The 17964-nt window shown below is 40.3% G+C and overlaps 1 protein-coding gene and 1 pseudogene across 10 annotated transcripts in view; one reads left to right on the plus strand and one right to left on the minus strand.

Moving 5' to 3' along the window:
* The window catches only part of FN1 (fibronectin 1), a 66775-nt gene extending 49114 nt beyond the window's left edge, over positions 1–17661 (plus strand). For 4 of the 10 annotated variants that reach the window (XM_028112138.2, XM_028112139.2, XM_028112132.2 and 1 more), the window contains 12 exons: positions 1895–1982; positions 2840–3016; positions 4225–4314; positions 4527–4706; positions 5869–5958; positions 6886–7352; positions 8640–8778; positions 10932–11096; positions 12920–13045; positions 13542–13648; positions 16410–16517; positions 16915–17661. In XM_028112138.2, the coding sequence (XP_027967939.1) occupies positions 1895–1982; positions 2840–3016; positions 4225–4314; positions 4527–4706; positions 5869–5958; positions 6886–7352; positions 8640–8778; positions 10932–11096; positions 12920–13045; positions 13542–13648; positions 16410–16517; positions 16915–16986 (1809 nt within the window). In that variant the 3' untranslated portion in view covers positions 16987–17661. The remainder of the gene's footprint in view (positions 1–1894; positions 1983–2839; positions 3017–4224; positions 4315–4526; positions 4707–5868; positions 5959–6885; positions 7353–8639; positions 8779–10931; positions 11097–12919; positions 13046–13541; positions 13649–16409; positions 16518–16914) is intronic. The other 6 variants (XM_028112140.2, XM_028112133.2, XM_028112135.2 and 3 more) reach the window with 2 other exon arrangements.
* On the minus strand, positions 516–1490 carry LOC114215925 (homeobox protein NANOG-like; annotated as a pseudogene).
* Positions 17662–17964: the final 303 nt, after the last annotated feature.

Consider the following 17964-nt stretch of genomic DNA (forward strand, 5'->3'; position numbering starts at 1 on the left):
TTATAGCTTACTTAGTGTTAATCCTAAGCACTTTTTTTTTTTAAGTGGGTATTTTATTTCTTTGTACTTAAACCTATAATCCAATCAGCCAAACTGGTACTATTATCATGATACATTAAAATACAAAACATCTTTCTACAAATACTAGAATAATGAGCAAATTAACAGTTCTAATAAAACATCACAAGGGACAGAGGAAATCAATTAAGTACATTATAGCTTAACCCTTCACTGTTAAAAATTGAGGTTATTAACAAGAAAAGCCTCACAATCTCAGAAAATACAAATTATCTTTCATCACACGTCTTTGTATCTTCACTTCCTATTCTTGATGTTAGATTCTAGAGCCTAAAGAGATCCACATTAGGATGGTATCTGGTTATCTATAGCCAGAAACACCTTTTATCATGTTGTCCATAGTAGCCAATGCTACTGAAACCTCTTTGACTCCAATCGTACCCCCTCAATGGACACAATAAGAATAATGGGAAACAAAAATATCAAGGCAGAAATAGGACCCTAAAAGACAAAGCCTAGGGGAAGTAATACAGCCACTGCCCAAATTGAGATCGAATAACATACTCATCGTCACACATCTTCAGGCTGTATGTTCACAGAGTAATTTGGGAACAAATCCATTATTTGCTGGGTACTAAAATACTTAGCAGATTGTTGTATTACACTATGGCTTTCCCCAGAAGTTTCTAAGATGGACTCCAAATCGCTGATGGAATTTTGCTGGAACTGGATCTGGGGCTGTAGGGATTCTTCTCCACAGTTCTGCGGCTGATTGTTCTAGGCTTGGGGGCACCAGGTCTGACTGGTCCAGGAATGGTTGCTCCAAGACTGGCTGTTCCAGGTCTGGCTACTCCAATTTGGGTTATTCCAGTTCTGGTTGCTCCATATTGGAAGGTTTCCGGAAGTGTTCCTCAGGTATCCCTAGTGGTAGGAATAGAAGCCTGGGTATTCTGCGGTTGCTGTGCTGTTCTGAGTCACACTCTTGCTTTCCTTTGGCCAGTGGTTTTTCTGCCACTTGTTACATTTCATTCTCTGGTTCTGGAACCAGGTCTTTACCTGCTTATAGCGAAGGCTCAGAATGTTGGAAAGTTCTTGCATCTGCTGGAGACTGAGCTATTTCTGTCTCTGAAATTGATCATTGAGGACATAGAGTTGGGTCTGAGAGAACACGGTCCTGATCTTCTGTTTCTTGCCCTGAGCCATATCTTCCTTCCTCACTGTTCTCTCCTCTCCAGAAGTGGGTGGTAGTTTTACCCTGGGACTGGTGGAGGAGTCGGGGCTGTCCTGAACAAGCAGATCCATGGAGGAAGGAAGAGGAGAGACAGTCTCCGCGTGGGGTGTCTCAGCCGATGACATTTGCAGGGACACATAATTTTCTTCAGGCCCATAAATCTCAGGCATTGGAAAAGAGTCCCTAGAACTGGTTGCTTCACGGCCAGGCGGGCATGGGGCAGAGCTGGATCTGCACTCATGTTGGTGAGTTGAGGGTAGACGGGGAAAAAAAAAAAAAAAAGAGCGAGATTGTAAGAAAGGCCCAGGCTTATGGATCTAGGTGGAAGAGCTGAGAGGAGTAGGAAAACCTCCAGATGTTAAGAGTCTGAGAAAGACAGACTGAAGTGGGTCACCACTGCAATAGTAAGAGCCAACCAGCCCAGTGGAGCCAAAAGTCCCTAAGCACATTTTTAAATTCATATAATTTACATGTGTTGTTGGTCATCTGCAGTGTAGGAATGAAATTCATCTAGGAATTTATAGTGCTGTGGGTTTGCTAGTTTATTTTTTCTTTTACAACCATTGTGTCTTTCTAATGTTGTAGTGAAAACACCTGTGCTTTAGAAGATCACTTTGCTAAAGTTTATTGTGTCCTTCTTTCTAGGTGGCTACCAAGTATGAAGTGAGTGTCTATGCCCTTAAGGACACTTTGACAAGCAGACCAGCTCAGGGAATCGTCACTACTCTGGAGAGTGAGTAATCAAGCTTTTTAGTATCAACAAACATTCTCCATAAGTGGTAAATGATTTTCTAGATCACCAAGTTAATAGAAGGAATCACAGCTTGGAAACTGATTTGCTTGCCCATCTCTTTTTGAATTGCTGTTGTCACCTTTTATGCCCCTCCAGAGAGTGGTATACTGGCACATAAATAGAATCACTCCAAAATGTTATCATGTTAGTGTTAGGAACTAGGACTGATACCTAGTTTATGCTCTACTTGTTGGAATTTGTTTTCATAATGTTTGGGGAGGACACACTGGCTTCGGCTGTACCTTAATGGTACAGAAAGTATTGGACGAAATTGGGCCCAGATTCTAGTTTTGTGCCATATCAATAATTTATGTATGCTCTTTCAGAAATCACATGAAATATTTGTTTCCTCATAAAATAGGGATGCCATTGCATACGCTGAGAGGAAAAAAGTGAAGCCCTATAAAAAAGGCCAAAGTACTAATAGTACATATATATATTATTGCTGGCTGGCCATATCATTGTAACTCCTACTACACTTATTTTATGTTACAATATATTAATAATTTTAATACTTATTGGGGTATTGGTAGAGAGTATAAAGCCAGACTTGGGAACCACCGGTAGTATCTGTAAAGGTTTTTAGTTTAAAAAAAAAAAAAAAAAAGATATGAGAGGTGAGTCTTTTCATATTTTTTAATTACTGTCAACCTTTCTAGATGCCACAGGAGAAAATCTATACATTATTATGTATAGAAATGGATATATTTAGTATATAATAAAAACACATTTTAAAATATCAAAACTTTCCCTAAAGGAGTCATCCAGGCACTAATCTCTGGTTGTGATTTGTGCAGATGTCAGCCCTCCAAGAAGGGCCCGTGTGACAGATGCTACTGAGACCACCATCACCATTAGCTGGAGAACCAAGACTGAGACAATCACTGGCTTCCAAATTGACGCCATCCCAGCAAACGGCCAGACTCCAATTCAGAGAACCATCAGGCCAGATGTCCGAAGCTACACCATCACAGGTCAGGGAACTCACTGTACTGACTGTGTTCGTTGATTGCTATTCCCAACATATATTAGCTTATCAGTTACTCTACCATTTACATTGATTAAATTTATTGCCAATGTTTTATAATAACCCAGCTATAATTTTTAAAAACCTACTTTCATACTATGATTAGAAATAGTTATGCCTGTGAATGCCTGATTTTGTCTAATGTTTACCAGAGAAATGGCATGAGTTCCATTTATTAAATTTAATCTTTTATCAATGTACCCTTTCTTATCAAAAAAATGTAACATAATGCTTAAAACCAAAAGAAACTCAATAGTGGCATACAGTTCTTAATATTAGCCTCTAGGGCGCCTGGGTGGCTCAGTTGGTTAAGCGACTGCCTTCAGCTCAGGTCATGATCCTGGAGTCCCAGGATCGAGTCCCACATCGGGCTCCCTGCTCAGCGGGGAGTCTGCTTCTCCCTCTGACCCTCTTCCCTCTCGTGCTCTCTATCTCTCATTCTCTCTCTCTTAAATAAATAAAATCTTTAAAACAAACAAAAAAACATTAACCTCTATTATAAAACATAATTAAATTTTAAAATAAAATAAAGATCCAAGTTGTAGTTAGAGAATATTCAATATTTGGCTCAATTTAGGTCTTTTGGGATTTAAAATTCTGATTCTAGTTACCAGTGACTGATGACAATAAAGGGAAAACACACTCAGTAGGTGCTTGCCCCCTTCTCCAAGACGGTTACTTCTTTTTTTTTTTTTTAAGATTTATTTATTTATTTTAGAGAGAAAGAGAGAGAGAGCAGGGGGAGGGGCAGAAGGAGAGGGAGAGAATCCCAAGCAGACTCCACGCTGAGTGCAGAGCCCCGATGTGGGGCTCCATCTCACAACCCTATCATGAGCCAAAGCCAAGAGTCAGATGCTCAACCTACTGCACCACCCAGGCCCTTCTCCGAGATAGCTACTTTTAACATAGGATTTTTTAATTTTAAAATTTACTTTAGCCAGTATCTTTGTATGCATCAGTGATTTCCTTTTGAGATAATGTTTCTCATTAACTGTTAACAACCATGCCAGGCTCTAATTTATCGCTCAAATGTGGACCACTTCTGTGGTCTGTATACATATGGGATGATAGAGGAACCATGAAAATTGCAGATGGGTTTGAAAATTTTCCTGATAAATTAAAATCAGATAAAAAGCATCTCTTCACAAATCGCAGGTTTACAACCCGGCACTGACTACAAGATCTACTTGTACACCCTGAATGACAATGCCCGGAGCTCCCCTGTGGTCATCGACGCCTCCACTGGTAACCACTTTTTTACTGAAGACATGCCACTGACTTACACGTGATTGGTCATGTGAACTTAAGAAACAAAAATGAGGCTGACAGTGAATCATTTTTATAGTTATTGGAACTCTCAGATTCTCTCAAGTCTGTTTCTAAGGGTGGGAAAAGAGTGTGGGAATAATTTCCCTGGTTATTCACTTTCTTAGAGACTTAATCTTGTTTTCTTTTAGCCATCGATGCACCATCCAACCTGCGCTTCCTGGCCACCACACCCAACTCCTTGCTGGTCTCGTGGCAGCCACCCCGTGCCAAGATTACTGGTTACATCATCAAGTATGAGAAGCCTGGGTCCCCTCCCAGAGAAGTGGTCCCTCGTCCCCGCCCTGGTGTCACAGAGGCTACTATCACTGGTATTGCTGCTTCCCTGTTGCCATTTTCCACCGGACTCCCTAGGACACACAAAGTGCTTAGCAGATTCCAACTGTGTCTTTGATGCTGTATCATGAGAATAAGAAGCCCCATTTCTGATAACTTCAAAAAGCATCTTCCTTCAAGAAGCTGTAGAGCTCAGTACATCTCAAAAGACATGGATTCATGAAAATACAATAATTCTAATACTGTCTAATGGCATAACTAGAATCTTTTTATTGGCTGTATGTTTGCCAGATACTTGTAAGTCCTGTCCTAGAAAAAAGACATTTTTCAAAACAAACTAGCTAATTGAGATCCTGTCTTCCCACTAGCTCTCTAAAGATCTGATGATCTTACAGGCCTTGCCAGAGTGCCACCTGCCACTGCCCTCATTACCCAGGTTTACAGATTGGGTCTTGAGACAAAGGGATTCCCAACCACCCATACTGGAAAGCATGCCTGGAATGGGGAATAAGGGTTGTCCATTTCAGTGGGAAAGATCATAAGCCTCTGGTATTATTTTTGTCCAGGAGATTTAATTTTTAAACTCTGTTCAGGATATCATCTGGACTTGAAAATCCTGTAGAACACAGAGATACCAGAAAGAGACACTGCTTTTTTAGAAACTTTGGGGACGGGAAAATAGAATCACTTATGGAAGGAGTTGAATTGGCTTCCTACAGGGACCACACAAAGATTGGCCACTCTCTCCTACAGAGTACTTACCTTTGTCTAACTTTTCATTGATCCTGCCACTGAGGACCATCTGGTTATTAGGCCCTAAGTAGATTCATGTAGACAGTCTGCAATGATCTCTCCCAAATGTATATCCCACTGGTGGTGTACAATGCTGATAGATTTTCTTGAATTCAAAAGGGGGAATAAGACCACATGGTAAAAGAATACCCACAATATGTTAGCATTAAAGTGCTTTTTCAGGTGTCAGATTTAATAGGAAAGTTATTAATTTACTAAGTGGCCACAATATGTGTAGTATTTGGGTTTTGTGGGAAAAAAATGAAGTCGATTTTACCTTTCAGGAGGCCAAAATGCCAGCCAGAGAGAGGACGCTTGCTTCCCAATAGCATTGCCCGGTAAGGTCAACTCCCATTTGACTAGCTGAGCCCACAGACATAACGTGATGATGTGTCCTTCCATCAGGTCTGGAACCGGGCATCGAGTACACCATCCAAGTCATTGCCCTCAAGAATAACCAGAAGAGTGAGCCTCTGATTGGAAGGAAAAAGACAGGTAAAGGGCACCTTCTGGGTAATAGGAAGATAATCAAGACAAAACTAATTAGAAGTGATCAATTTTGCAGTGAAAATGTTCTCCAGGTTTTGATACCTTTCTCATGGAAATTTTTTCTTAATCAGCTTAGCATATGTATGTCTGTTCTTTGATAGCACAATAACCTAACATAATCTGCAGCGTTCCGTTTTATTTTTCTCTTAGCCAATCAATATAAAGCCTTTTATTCACCTTTAAAAAATCTAAGCCAGATATTAAAATGTAGAAACCAGGTTGCTGTTATTGCTATTCTTCCATACTTTCTGTTGAAGTTAATGTTAAAAAAAAAAAAATAGGGAAAATAATCCTTCCCGTTCTCTTTATTTATCATCTGGTTTCTGAAACTTGAACTAAATAATCGTACTTTTTCATCCAATTTCAGTTTAATTTGAAGAAAATTCTATATTTATACTAATAGGAGAATTTTAGAAATAAACATGTATGTATTTTTAATCTATTTTTACCATTTCAATTCATGAAAAACTGGAATTCTCATGCTTCAGATGCTGAAATAATTAGTCTGGATTCTAGTCCTTATAACATGATTCTCAAATGAAGAAAAGAAGAAAAAAGCCTGCACATTTCAGTTCCATTAGGCTTAATTTGAGCAGAAGTAGCTTCTATGGGGCTTAGCGGTTCAAAGCTTTGTGTGTATGATAAATTCATACTAACGCTTTTTTCACTCTAAACTATAAAGAAACCTTTGAGAAAAATCATAAAGATTTCTTTTTTGGAAAAAGTGTCTTGTGATCTAAGAACTGCTAATGTTCTAGAGGCTTTGATCAGATTGATAAACAGTCATTGTTGCCTGAATTGGTAATGACCACTGCTGCTACTTTTGGGAGCTTAACACGCTTTGCTTTTTTGGCTCTAACCTCTCTTGGCTAGATGAGCTTCCCCAACTGGTAACCCTTCCACACCCAAATCTTCACGGACCAGAGATCTTGGATGTTCCCTCCACAGTTCAAAAGACCCCTTTCATCACCAACCCTGGGTATGACACTGGAAACGGTATTCAGCTTCCTGGCACTTCTGGTCAGCAGCCCAGTGTCGGGCAACAAATGATCTTTGAGGAGCATGGTTTTAGGCGCACCACACCGCCCACAACGGCCACCCCTGTAAGGCATAGGCCAAGACCATATCCGCCGAATGTAAATGAGGAGATTCAAGTTGGTCATGTCCCCAGGGGAGACGTTGACCATCACCTCTACCCTCACGTTATGGGACTCAATCCAAATGCCTCTACAGGACAAGAAGCTCTCTCTCAGACAACCATCTCTTGGACCCCATTCCAAGAAAGCTCTGAGTATATCATTTCATGTCATCCGGTTGACACTGATGAAGAACCTTTGCAGGTAATTGATTTTTCTCTTTACTTTTGGGCAGCCTAGAAATAAGTTAGCTAGGTAACTGAAGTGACCAGAGCTCTAATATAAACATTCTAGGGCCTCTTAGAAAGGTAGCACGCTTGGGGCGCCTGGGCGGCTCAGTCAGTTAAGCTGATGCCTTCAGCTCAGGTGATGATCCCAGGGTCCTGGGATTGAGCCCCACATCGGGCTCCTGGTTAGTGGGAAGCCTGCTTCTCCCTCTCCCACTCCCCCTGCTTGTGTTCCCTCTCTCGCTGTTTCTTTCTCTGTCAAATAAATGAATAAGATCTTTAAAAAAAAAGAAAGAAAGAAAGAAAGAAAGGTAGCACGCTTAAGCCCTGGTTTCTCTTTTTTAGATCTCAATATGGCTGTGCTTTGGGGGATGTACCAAAGAGTAGCATCAACTTTTGTTTTGTAGAGAGAATAAAATAATTTCTATTATTCTCACACATTTGAGGCTCCTTAGTAATATGGACAAAGAAATGATCTGAGAAAAGAGAGACAAATATTCTGCCTGAACTTATATTTGTGCAGGAAGGGCTAAAATGCCATCCTTGGGGCTCCTGGCTGGCTCAGTTAGCAGGGCATGCAACTCTTGATCTCAGGGTTGAGTTCAAGGTTGGGTTGGGTATAGGGATTGCCTAAAAATGAAATCTTTAAAACTAAATAAGTGAAATAAAATGCCATCCTTATAGTTTGTCCTTGAAGAATCCCATTATCTACAATATGTCCAAGGAAAAAGAATTTACATGAAGTTGTGCACATCAGCTGTATAAGTGACTGACTCTTTAAAACTTTTATTCTTTAATTTGTCTTGCTGGTACCAATTTTTAGTGGGTTCTTATTTTTAGAAAGTGGCAGAATTAAAAAAAAAAAAACTGACTACACTGTGAAAGATTTATGAGCTTAGAAACATGAGTGAGGATTTGCCCAAATGCTTTGAGGACCCCATGTCGGGGTCACATGCCACCTTACAGATATAAGTATATCTCCCACACAGCGCACTGTCCACATTTTATGTGAAAAGGGCTCCTGGTAACTATGGAGCACATAGGGTAGAGTTTTGGCAGGAAAATTTGGCAGACTGAAAAGATGGCCCCTCACCCAAGTTCCGTTTCTCTCCACGGGCTGGTCTGGGACCTTTATACCCTCCTTCTTTGTCTTCCTCTGCTTTACTTACATTGTACAGGTTGTTGATAAGAGAATAGGGAAAGAGTCACGTCAATTCCTCAGTATAACCTTTCTCCCTCACTTTGGATGTGCCAATGATTGCAGTTCCGAGTTCCTGGAACGTCTGCTAGTGCCACCCTGACAGGCCTTACCAGAGGGGCCACCTACAACATCATAGTGGAGGCCCTGAAAGACCAGAAGAGGCACAAGGTTCGGGAGGAGGTTATTACCGTGGGCAACTCTGGTATGTGAATGCCTGGTTACTCAGGCACAGGCTCCCCTCTGGACTACTCCAAAGACAATTTTTCTCTCGACTGTTCCTTTGTTGTTGTTGCCTTTTAACTTTGGGAAGTGATGCCATGAAGTAAATAAGCAACTTTACATTCAATTATTCTTCCCTCATAGTATCCTGGTTTCTTTGTAAAATAGTCTCAAACAGTGATATGATAATAGACCTGGAAGGGACCTCAAGCATGATTGAGTCCAACATTCTGACTCCCTGCTAGCGAGTGTCTGAGTTGATACAGGGCACAGGTCCCCTGATCTCTTTTTCCCAGACCCTCTGCTCCTCACCACGTTGCTGTCCTCTTGCATGATCTCTAAGTACGGAAATGGATTATCTATAGAGGAAATTCCCTATCTGCAGACATTAGTGACTGCTGGTTTTTGTTCCTGATGTAAAATGCTACAAACATAGCCCATTTCTGTTCAAAGAGCTACCTTCTTCCAATGTTGTTTCAATTTCTTTTTCTAATTATATAACCCCAAAGCTGAGATAGAAGTTAAATGATCACGGACCCCTCTTTGTAGCACCTGCAAAGTCCTTTTAAATCAGTAGTGAATCACCTGGCTTTTTAACCTGCATCAGCTGAAGATCCACCAAGGAACATGAGATAGGGAATCCTCAAAACCATGAATCTTCAATCTTCCCACCAGAGGGTTCTCTATCCCACAGCAGCAGGGAGCATTAAATTCTGTCTCTGTCAAGTGACAGGCTTTTTTTCTAGGGTTGCAGATGACCGTGATATTTTCCATGTATAAATATCTGTAGATTTGAGCAGTTGACTGTTTGGTGGGGGGACCATATAGTACTTGTGTTATGTATCCGTGGTGATGCATGCCTTCTGCCTTGCGTGGTTTTACTAGTAGAAAGCCACGTGAAAGGAATTTTCAAAAGCACAAAGACTTTGCCACATCATTTTTTTTAAGGATTCCATCTCCATAACTTAAGTCAGGTGGAATTTTAACTGGTGGCTATTTTTAGGAGGGTTACTGAAACCCCTAGTAACACTCTAGGTTCCTTCCATTTTCCTTTCTGACCCTGTATCCCCAGCAGCAGTATTCTGCATTCTAGCCAGGTTCTCTGGCCTTTCAGACATGTCAGGCTTCTTAGTTTCTCCCAAACTCTATTTTCTTCCAGGGCAATGCCTTTTAAACATTACACACTTCAAATATCTATTGCTTTCGAGCTTTTGATTTTTGCACTGTAAAAAGAAATATACACAGTGGGATTCAAAGTCACAGAAATTAGTTTATGTAATTTTTTAGAGAATCATTGGAAGCATACTTTGGTTTCACAGATTACTTTAAGTTTTCTCAAAACATAAAAACCGATATACTAGACAACACAAAGAGACTACATTACTTATTCTTAAGTCATTCATATCGCTTGCTTTCTCTTATTTGGAATAGTTGATTTTAATGATAAAGTAAAGCTCTCCTATTACTAGCATACTAATGTACAAACTCTAGCTATGATGCAAAAAATGCAATAATAAAAGTGAATATTGCATTATAATGGTATATAAAAATGGCTAAGACTTTTGCATTAAAACCAAAGGATGCTCTCTAATAATTTTCTTTACTTGGTGAGCACTTTCTAAGTGCTGGCAATGGACCAGTGCTTTGAATTCATGATATCCACGTAATCTTTACAAGATCCTGGGCAGATATATTTTTATGATTAAACCCATATTACAGATGAGGGAAGTAAGGCAGAGAAATGCAAAATGACTAGCTTAAGGTCACTCGGGTAGTGATGGAGAGACATTTCAGCCTTTGCATCCCACTGGAGTTCTTAACTAGCTTAAAAATGCCTCAAGATATGTTCCAGGTGCTATAGACTAGTTTTACCAGAAATTATGATTTTTTTAGTACTGATGGCAAAAATGGAAGTTAGAGTTCTGTTAAGGTGCTTGTGGCAAGTGTCCTCTGGCAACATCTAAGCACTGTTTATTAGAGCAACTGATGCATTGGTAAAACAAATGAATGTTTCTTAATGCTGCTGGGATTTCTGTTTTAGACTAGGTCATTATAACAATAATTCAGTTTTCTTCCTCTGGTCTAAAAATCACCATTAAGATTTTTTTTTTCTTTTTCCTCCTTTTCTTCATGTAGTCGACCAAGGCCTAAACCAACCTACAGATGACTCATGCTTCGACCCCTACACAGTTTCCCATTATGCCGTTGGAGAGGAGTGGGAACGGTTGTCTGAATCTGGCTTTAAGCTCTCGTGCCAGTGCTTAGGCTTTGGCAGTGGTCATTTCAGATGTGACTCATCTAGTGAGTAGCTTGCTTTGTCCATCTCCTCCAGTTCCATGCATTTGCACAATGTGCCAAGGAAGCATGTTTGGCAGACACAGGCTCTCCAAACATGAAGCAAAAGAGGGGAGACTGCTTGACTCAAAGTAACATTTTGCATCATAAAGAATGATGGGAAATTTTACTTGTTGAATATTGCTTCATTTCAAGGGTTCTTTGTCAATACGACTATTAATTAAAAATACATTTGTGATGGTAATGATTTTTTAAAATTTTCTGTTAAGATAATAAAGTCAAACTCTCTGGAGCTAAGTCTAATGAAGAGTAAGTATCAGAGACACAAAGGAATCCCAAATCGTTCTTAATCTTTAATGTCGAGTGAGCTCAGAGGTGAACATTTATACTCACACTCTTTTGATACAAACCAAACATACATATATCATAACATACACACTGTCATATCACACGTACACATACACACATCAGGTAGCTTGAATCTTGCCAAGTAATGTAGAGAGTAGCGATAATCATCTATGGATAATTAAGAATCAACTTCAATGGAAAAGTATTTGATTTTCAAACTATAAGAAGATTTTAACATTTTTAATGGTATTTTCAGTTAAAATAATCCTAGGGATAACTTATTATGCTTTGAGATTTAATAATAGAATTTATAAAACTTTCATTTATGCTTTTTTAGGGGATGTGATTATTATTGACAATTGATTTATTTTTATAGGTGTTACCCATTATGGCTTAAAAACAAGCCACCTACAGACATATCCCGAAATTATATTTGGGGAAATCCAATGTAACAGATTTTTTAAAGATTTTCACACTAAAATATGAAATGGTTTAATTCAGACTAAAATATGGATACAACTAACTTTTTCAAATGCAGACTACTGTGCTTGACCATCTGAAAATGGAAAGATGGAACAGATGTGTCCTATGCCATTTAGGAGTTGGAAGTTTTAACATTTGGCATCAGTTAGGTAGTTTTTCATTTCTGAAGCTGAACTATTTTGTTTGTATATTTATTACCTAGGTAAGTACTTAGGCACAATTGCGGGAACAGAGCTGTAAGGTGATTTATGTGATTCTCTGGCTCAACTGACATATTCTTTGCTTAGATGTGATAATTATCAAATAACTTTTAAAGTTTAGGAATGAAAAAAAATTTTAACGAACAGCTGACTTGTTATACAAACTTCTGAAGTGTGTTTTGTTTTAGTAAAAACCTTAGAGATTAAAATGTCATCTTTTATGGAGAGCAGTTAAAGATATGTAACTGTGACTTTTAGATATTCTTCAGAACCAGTCTTATCTGTTGGGATAATAACCAGTGATTTATCATTTTGTTGGTTTTTGGTTTACTCTTTTACTCTTTCCATTTACAAGAAACAGGTTAGGGCATGTACAAGCCAGCTGAGCTTTGTCTTTTGGTTAATAGAACTACATCGTATCCAGGTTCTCTGCAAATCCAAAAAGTGACTTTTTGTCTATGATCCATTCCCAAAAGACTATTTAAATCCTATTTTGGTTTTCAATAATGTTAAACCTTAATAGTGAGAATGCAAATGAAGGTCCCTGACTATTCTTGTGACATGATTATGGGGAAATGAATTGCATCTTAAAATGTCCTGGAAAATGTTAAGTGATAAAGATAATATTTTTAAATCCAACCAAAAAGTGGTCTGTCATGGCGATCATGACCCTCAGCTTTTCTTGCCACTCCTTCCAGATACCTGGCTTTTAAAATCCCATGACATGCCCCAGAGCACTGTCTTGTGAGTCAGAACACACTGATAACTCTTTGCCTCTGATTTTCCCCACCCCCACAGAATGGTGCCATGATAATGGCGTGAACTACAAGATTGGAGAGAAGTGGGATCGTCAGGGGGAAAATGGCCAGATGATGAGCTGCACATGTCTTGGAAATGGAAAAGGAGAATTCAAGTGTGATCCTCGTACGTTCGTTGTCATAGATCATCTTTAGTGCCTTATTAAGCACTCCCACTTTTATTACATTCACAGAAATGACTGGAGACTTTAGGTCTCCTTGAGGAGTGAACAGTGGGTTTGTTAATCTTTTGATTTGGGAAAGTGGAGACAAGCTTCAAAAATGAGCCATGATTTAACGTTATTACAGGACAAGTTAGCACTTTTCCGACCTGAGTATTTTGACCATAATCTGCAGTGAAATATTACAATAAAGCTTTATGGGTCTTCAGATTCAACTTTTAAAACATTAACCTCTTCCAGGTTATCAGATTTAGTTTTTGGAAGTGCTGCCCTAAGGTCTATACAGCAGTACCTCTGTTACCAATGGTTCCCATCGACATGTGGGATTTTGGCTGTGAGGATGCACATTTTGGAGAGAACCAGAACCCACCCCTACATATAAAGGTGAAGACTGTCTTGTTCTCAGTCTTACGTGACCTTCTGACTTGTATCTCCATGTAGATGAGGCCACGTGTTATGATGATGGGAAGACATACCACGTGGGAGAACAATGGCAGAAGGAATATCTCGGTGCCATTTGCTCCTGCACATGCTTTGGAGGCCAGCAGGTAAGGCCGGCCTCCCTGTAATTGAGATAAGATAAAGGGGAGGCTCCTGCGCTGGTGACTGAGAGGTCAGCTTGCTGTGTGTGCTGTACACAAAGGTGTGGTAATGCCCCGTATAAAAGTAGAAATACCTCCTTTCCTGTTGGCACAGAGCTGCCAACATGAGGCTACTCTACACCCCTTCCCAGTTCTCCCCTCCATGGCAGCCTCAACCCCTCTCACACCTACTATTCTCAGGCTGTCTCTATTCTTCAGCAACTGAAGTGTCAAATGCTAGGTAGCATTGGGCCTCTAGATCCATGCCGATGGATAGATGTCCACGTGGCAATGTTGTTAAGATCTAAGAAAGGGTCTAAGAAAATACCCTCTCTCAAGCCAGTAATAGATTCCTGCTACAGATCTAGCACTGTGCTAAGGAATATGGGACAGAGGGAATGCGGAATGGTCCCGGCTCTTAAGGATATAATTGTAGGCATTAAGTTAGCATACATTGAGAGTCAAGCTAATTGAGTTTCTTCGTGGGTCTGACAAATAGTTTCCAGGTAGGCTGGAATCAGCAAGAGAGGTTCCATGGAAAAGAGAAACATAAACTGGCTGGGGTTTCGGATGTTTAAAATAGGTTGAGGGAAGAGGAGGAAGCAGAAAGACCGGAGTAAGCCTACCACCCGGGATGGGAAGGAGCTGGTATATGTGGGTTTCAGCAAGCCAACCCACTGCCTGGTGTCTTGTAACAAATCAGATGAGAAGAAGTGGGGGGGCCACTTATGGAAGGGCCTGGAAGTCCATTATTTAAGGGAGAAGTTCTCAACCATTTCTCATCTGTGCCCTACTTCACTTATAACAACAACAAAAAATGCTATGCATTCCTCTCATGTTATTTGAAATTTCAAAATAAAATGACTCATGTAACTCAAAAGCAAAGGAATATAACATTCCTTTGTTTTCAATGAAAACATACCCTCTCCAACAGCTCCTCACATTCTGATACATGAAGACCATGCTCCCCACCCCAGGGTAAGATTCACTGGCTGATGCCTATTGCATTAGCCAATTGTAGACACCCAAGAAGAAAGGGAGCATGATGGAAAGTGTTTTTTAGGAAAATTAGTCCTGCAGCAGGAAAGGGTCTTCAGGGGTCTGGCTCTGCCCCACCTGAGGACCTGGGGCAGCCCATGGAAACTACTCTGATCTCCTTCCACCCGTGGGGTTTAGGTGGGGAGGGAGAGGCTCCCCATTCTGACAGAGAAAAGCCACGGAGGTGCTCTCTCTGTCTCTCATTAACACTTATAAAGACTGCGATGGTGGAACATTTCTGGTAAGTGGCTGGTATAGAAATGTGTGATGGAAAGTGAATTTGTAGAATGTGGTCTCACTTCAGCATCTCCTCCGTATTTATGCACATGAGACCTTTCATTTGTGACACCTATTCTGTTCTAAAGAAAGTGCTAAATGAAACACTTAAGACAGCAGTGAAAACTTACATTTTTATGTGAAAGCAAGATTCAGTGACTCTGTTAAGTAGGTATTTACCTGTATTGTATTAGGTGTTATGGGGAATATGCTTTTAAATGGAGAAATATGTCTGGAATATTTAAGTGACTGTATAAGAAAGAAAGTGATTGTATTATTTAAGGTTCTTTTGGTTGTAAGAGGAAAGCTCAACTCAGGTTGATTAAGGCAAAAAAAAGACTCATGTAACAGAAGAGTCCAGGATCTACCCACTTCAGGGCTGCTCCAACAGTGGCATTCAGAGTCTCTCACTCTCTCATATGCTTTGTTCCTTTGTTTTTTTTAAGATTTTAGTTATTTATTTGAGAGAGAAAGAATGAGACAGAGAGAGAGCATGAGAGGGGGGAGGGTCAGAGGGAGAAGCAGATTCCCCGCTGAGCAGGGAGCCTGATGTGGGACTCCATCCCGGGACTCCAGGATCATGACCTGAGCTGAAGGCAGTCGCTTAGCCAACTGAGCCACCCAGGCGCCCCTGCTTTATTCCTTTGTATTGGCCTTGTTTTCCAGAAGCTCCTGCTAGTAGTGAAAAAGATGACCTCTATTAGCTCCGTGTTTATCCCCTATAGGCTTAGGAGCAACAGTGAAGGAGAACACGTCTCCTCACATTTCTAGAAATAATCTCAGGGAGAAGTCTTAGTGGCTCAGCTCAGTCCTGTTCCCATCTCTTATCCCAGGTGTGGCCAGATGAAAAGCTACAGCGTCCACTGGCCGTGGCAATGCAGGAGGAAGGAAGGGACAGCAGAAGGAGCATGGCCAGGCGTCACTCAGCTGGGGGGCAGTCCCAAATCAACAGCACTTCACTGTGTGGATCTCCTCCCACTTGCCCCGAGCAAGGCAGTCTTTGGGGCTGCATTTCCTGTAAAATGAGGGTGTTTGTCCTTTGATCTCAACTCCCTTGTAGAGAGCTCTAGGATTCTGGGAAAACTTCTCTGTGTCTTCTAGTACAGAAAGCATACTTAGGAAGTTGGGACTGGAACGAGCCTTAGCAGATGGGTGGGATTTGAATGGGAAGAGAAGGGAGGACATTTCAGGAAAACCATAAATAGACAGGAGTGATCAGAAGATATGAGTAATAAGCCAAAATGTATTCTAAAAGTTATAAATGCATAAAATCAGCATCAGAGCTTCCTTCATGATTAACTGCTCAGACATTGCCAAGAGGTAAGACCTGAAATTCTTCTTTAATGCAAGCACTAATGGTGATGCTCTTGGGTTATCGTAAACCCCGTTTGACTTCATGCCTGTGTTCTCTCAGGGCTGGCGCTGTGACAACTGCCGCAGACCAGGGGCTGAACCCGGTCAGGAAGGCTCCACCGGCCACTACAACCAGTACTCACGAAGATACCATCAGAGAACTAACACTGTACGTGCACTTGCACCTTGAGTGTTTCTCCCCTAAACGCGGTTAGATACCTAGTAGGGAGTCTTTTTCTGTAGGTACCTTTCTTCTGAACAAGCCAAGTGGTCCTTATTGTTAAAAACATCTTTTAAATGCCTTGAGTAGAAGACTGTACCCTGTAACATAATTTAGGTTCAAATTTATCAAAACGTTTGAAGATCTCCTATTGCCCAGTATATTGCCTATTGCCCAGTACATTGCTAAGTTCCCGAAGCTAGAAACATTCTCCTGTCTTTAAGCAGTTGTCATCAAAGCCCCTCCGCTTTTATTCCATACACCTCACAGGATTTTTTTTTTTTGGTGAATTTTTCTTCTATTTTAACAGAATGCTGTTTTTTTTTTCCTTTTTCTGTTTTAACAGAACGTCAACTGCCCCATTGAGTGCTTCATGCCTATAGATGTACAGGCTGACAGAGAAGATTCCCGAGAGTAATATTTTGGACCCAGAGGAACAAGCATGGATCTCTGTCAAGGTCCATCCAAACTGGAGTGATGTTAGCAGACCCCATCTTAGAGTGTTTCTCTCTTAAGCCCTTTTGCCCTGGAGTAACTTCTCCAGCTTCAGCTCAACTCACAGCTTCTCCAAGCATCACCCCTGGGAGTGTTTTGAGACTTTTCTCGTAAGTGGGGGCCGTACATTGCCCATTCTGCTCTGAACTATTCAATACCGCTCAGTATTTTAAATGAAATGATTCTCACTTGTGATTTGGTTTGGGATCGACAGGGAGCACAGGCACCAACCAACATAAAGATGCATTGAAATGGTATCCTCTGAAATTTTAAGTAGGAAAGTTACCCAAACACTTCTGCTTCCACTTCACTGTCCTGCAATATTGTAAGAACGGCATGTCCTTGTTACTGTGATATTTAAAATATCCACAGTATTCACCTTTTCCAAATGATTCTAGTAATGTCTTTCTCTTATCTGTTATTTATCAATTTTTCCCAGTATTTTTATATGGAAAAAATTGTATTGAAGACATTTAGTATGCAATTGATAAGAGGAATTTGGTATAATTATGGTTGGTGATTATTTTTTATACTGTATGTGCCAAAGCTTTACTACTGTGGAAAGACAACCGTTTAATAAAAGACTTACATTCCACAACTTGAATGTCATGGCTTCTTTTTTGCATAAAGAAATTTCGGGGAAAAGAAGATTCCCCATGAATGTTCTTTTTCAATTCAGCAAACATTTGAAAACCTGTGATGTGTATAGCTCTCTCCTTCTTGGAGATTTAAGTACAAAATTTTCCAAGTCTGTCACTACAAAAACAGATTCATTCTTGATATTTCATCTCTTCAGTAATGGGGCTAGTTTCCTATCTCTGTTTTCCCAGATTTTAGTGGACTCAAATATTGTTGAACTTGCTAGCCAGCTATTCAGAAGTGGGACGGAAATCACCTTTTT

The sequence above is a fragment of the Eumetopias jubatus genome, unplaced genomic scaffold (assembly GCF_037043125.1).
Source record: "Eumetopias jubatus isolate StellerSeaLion01/CBP00866 unplaced genomic scaffold, mEumJub1_p1.0 scaffold_3, whole genome shotgun sequence".
Lineage (NCBI taxonomy): Eukaryota > Metazoa > Chordata > Mammalia > Carnivora > Otariidae > Eumetopias > Eumetopias jubatus.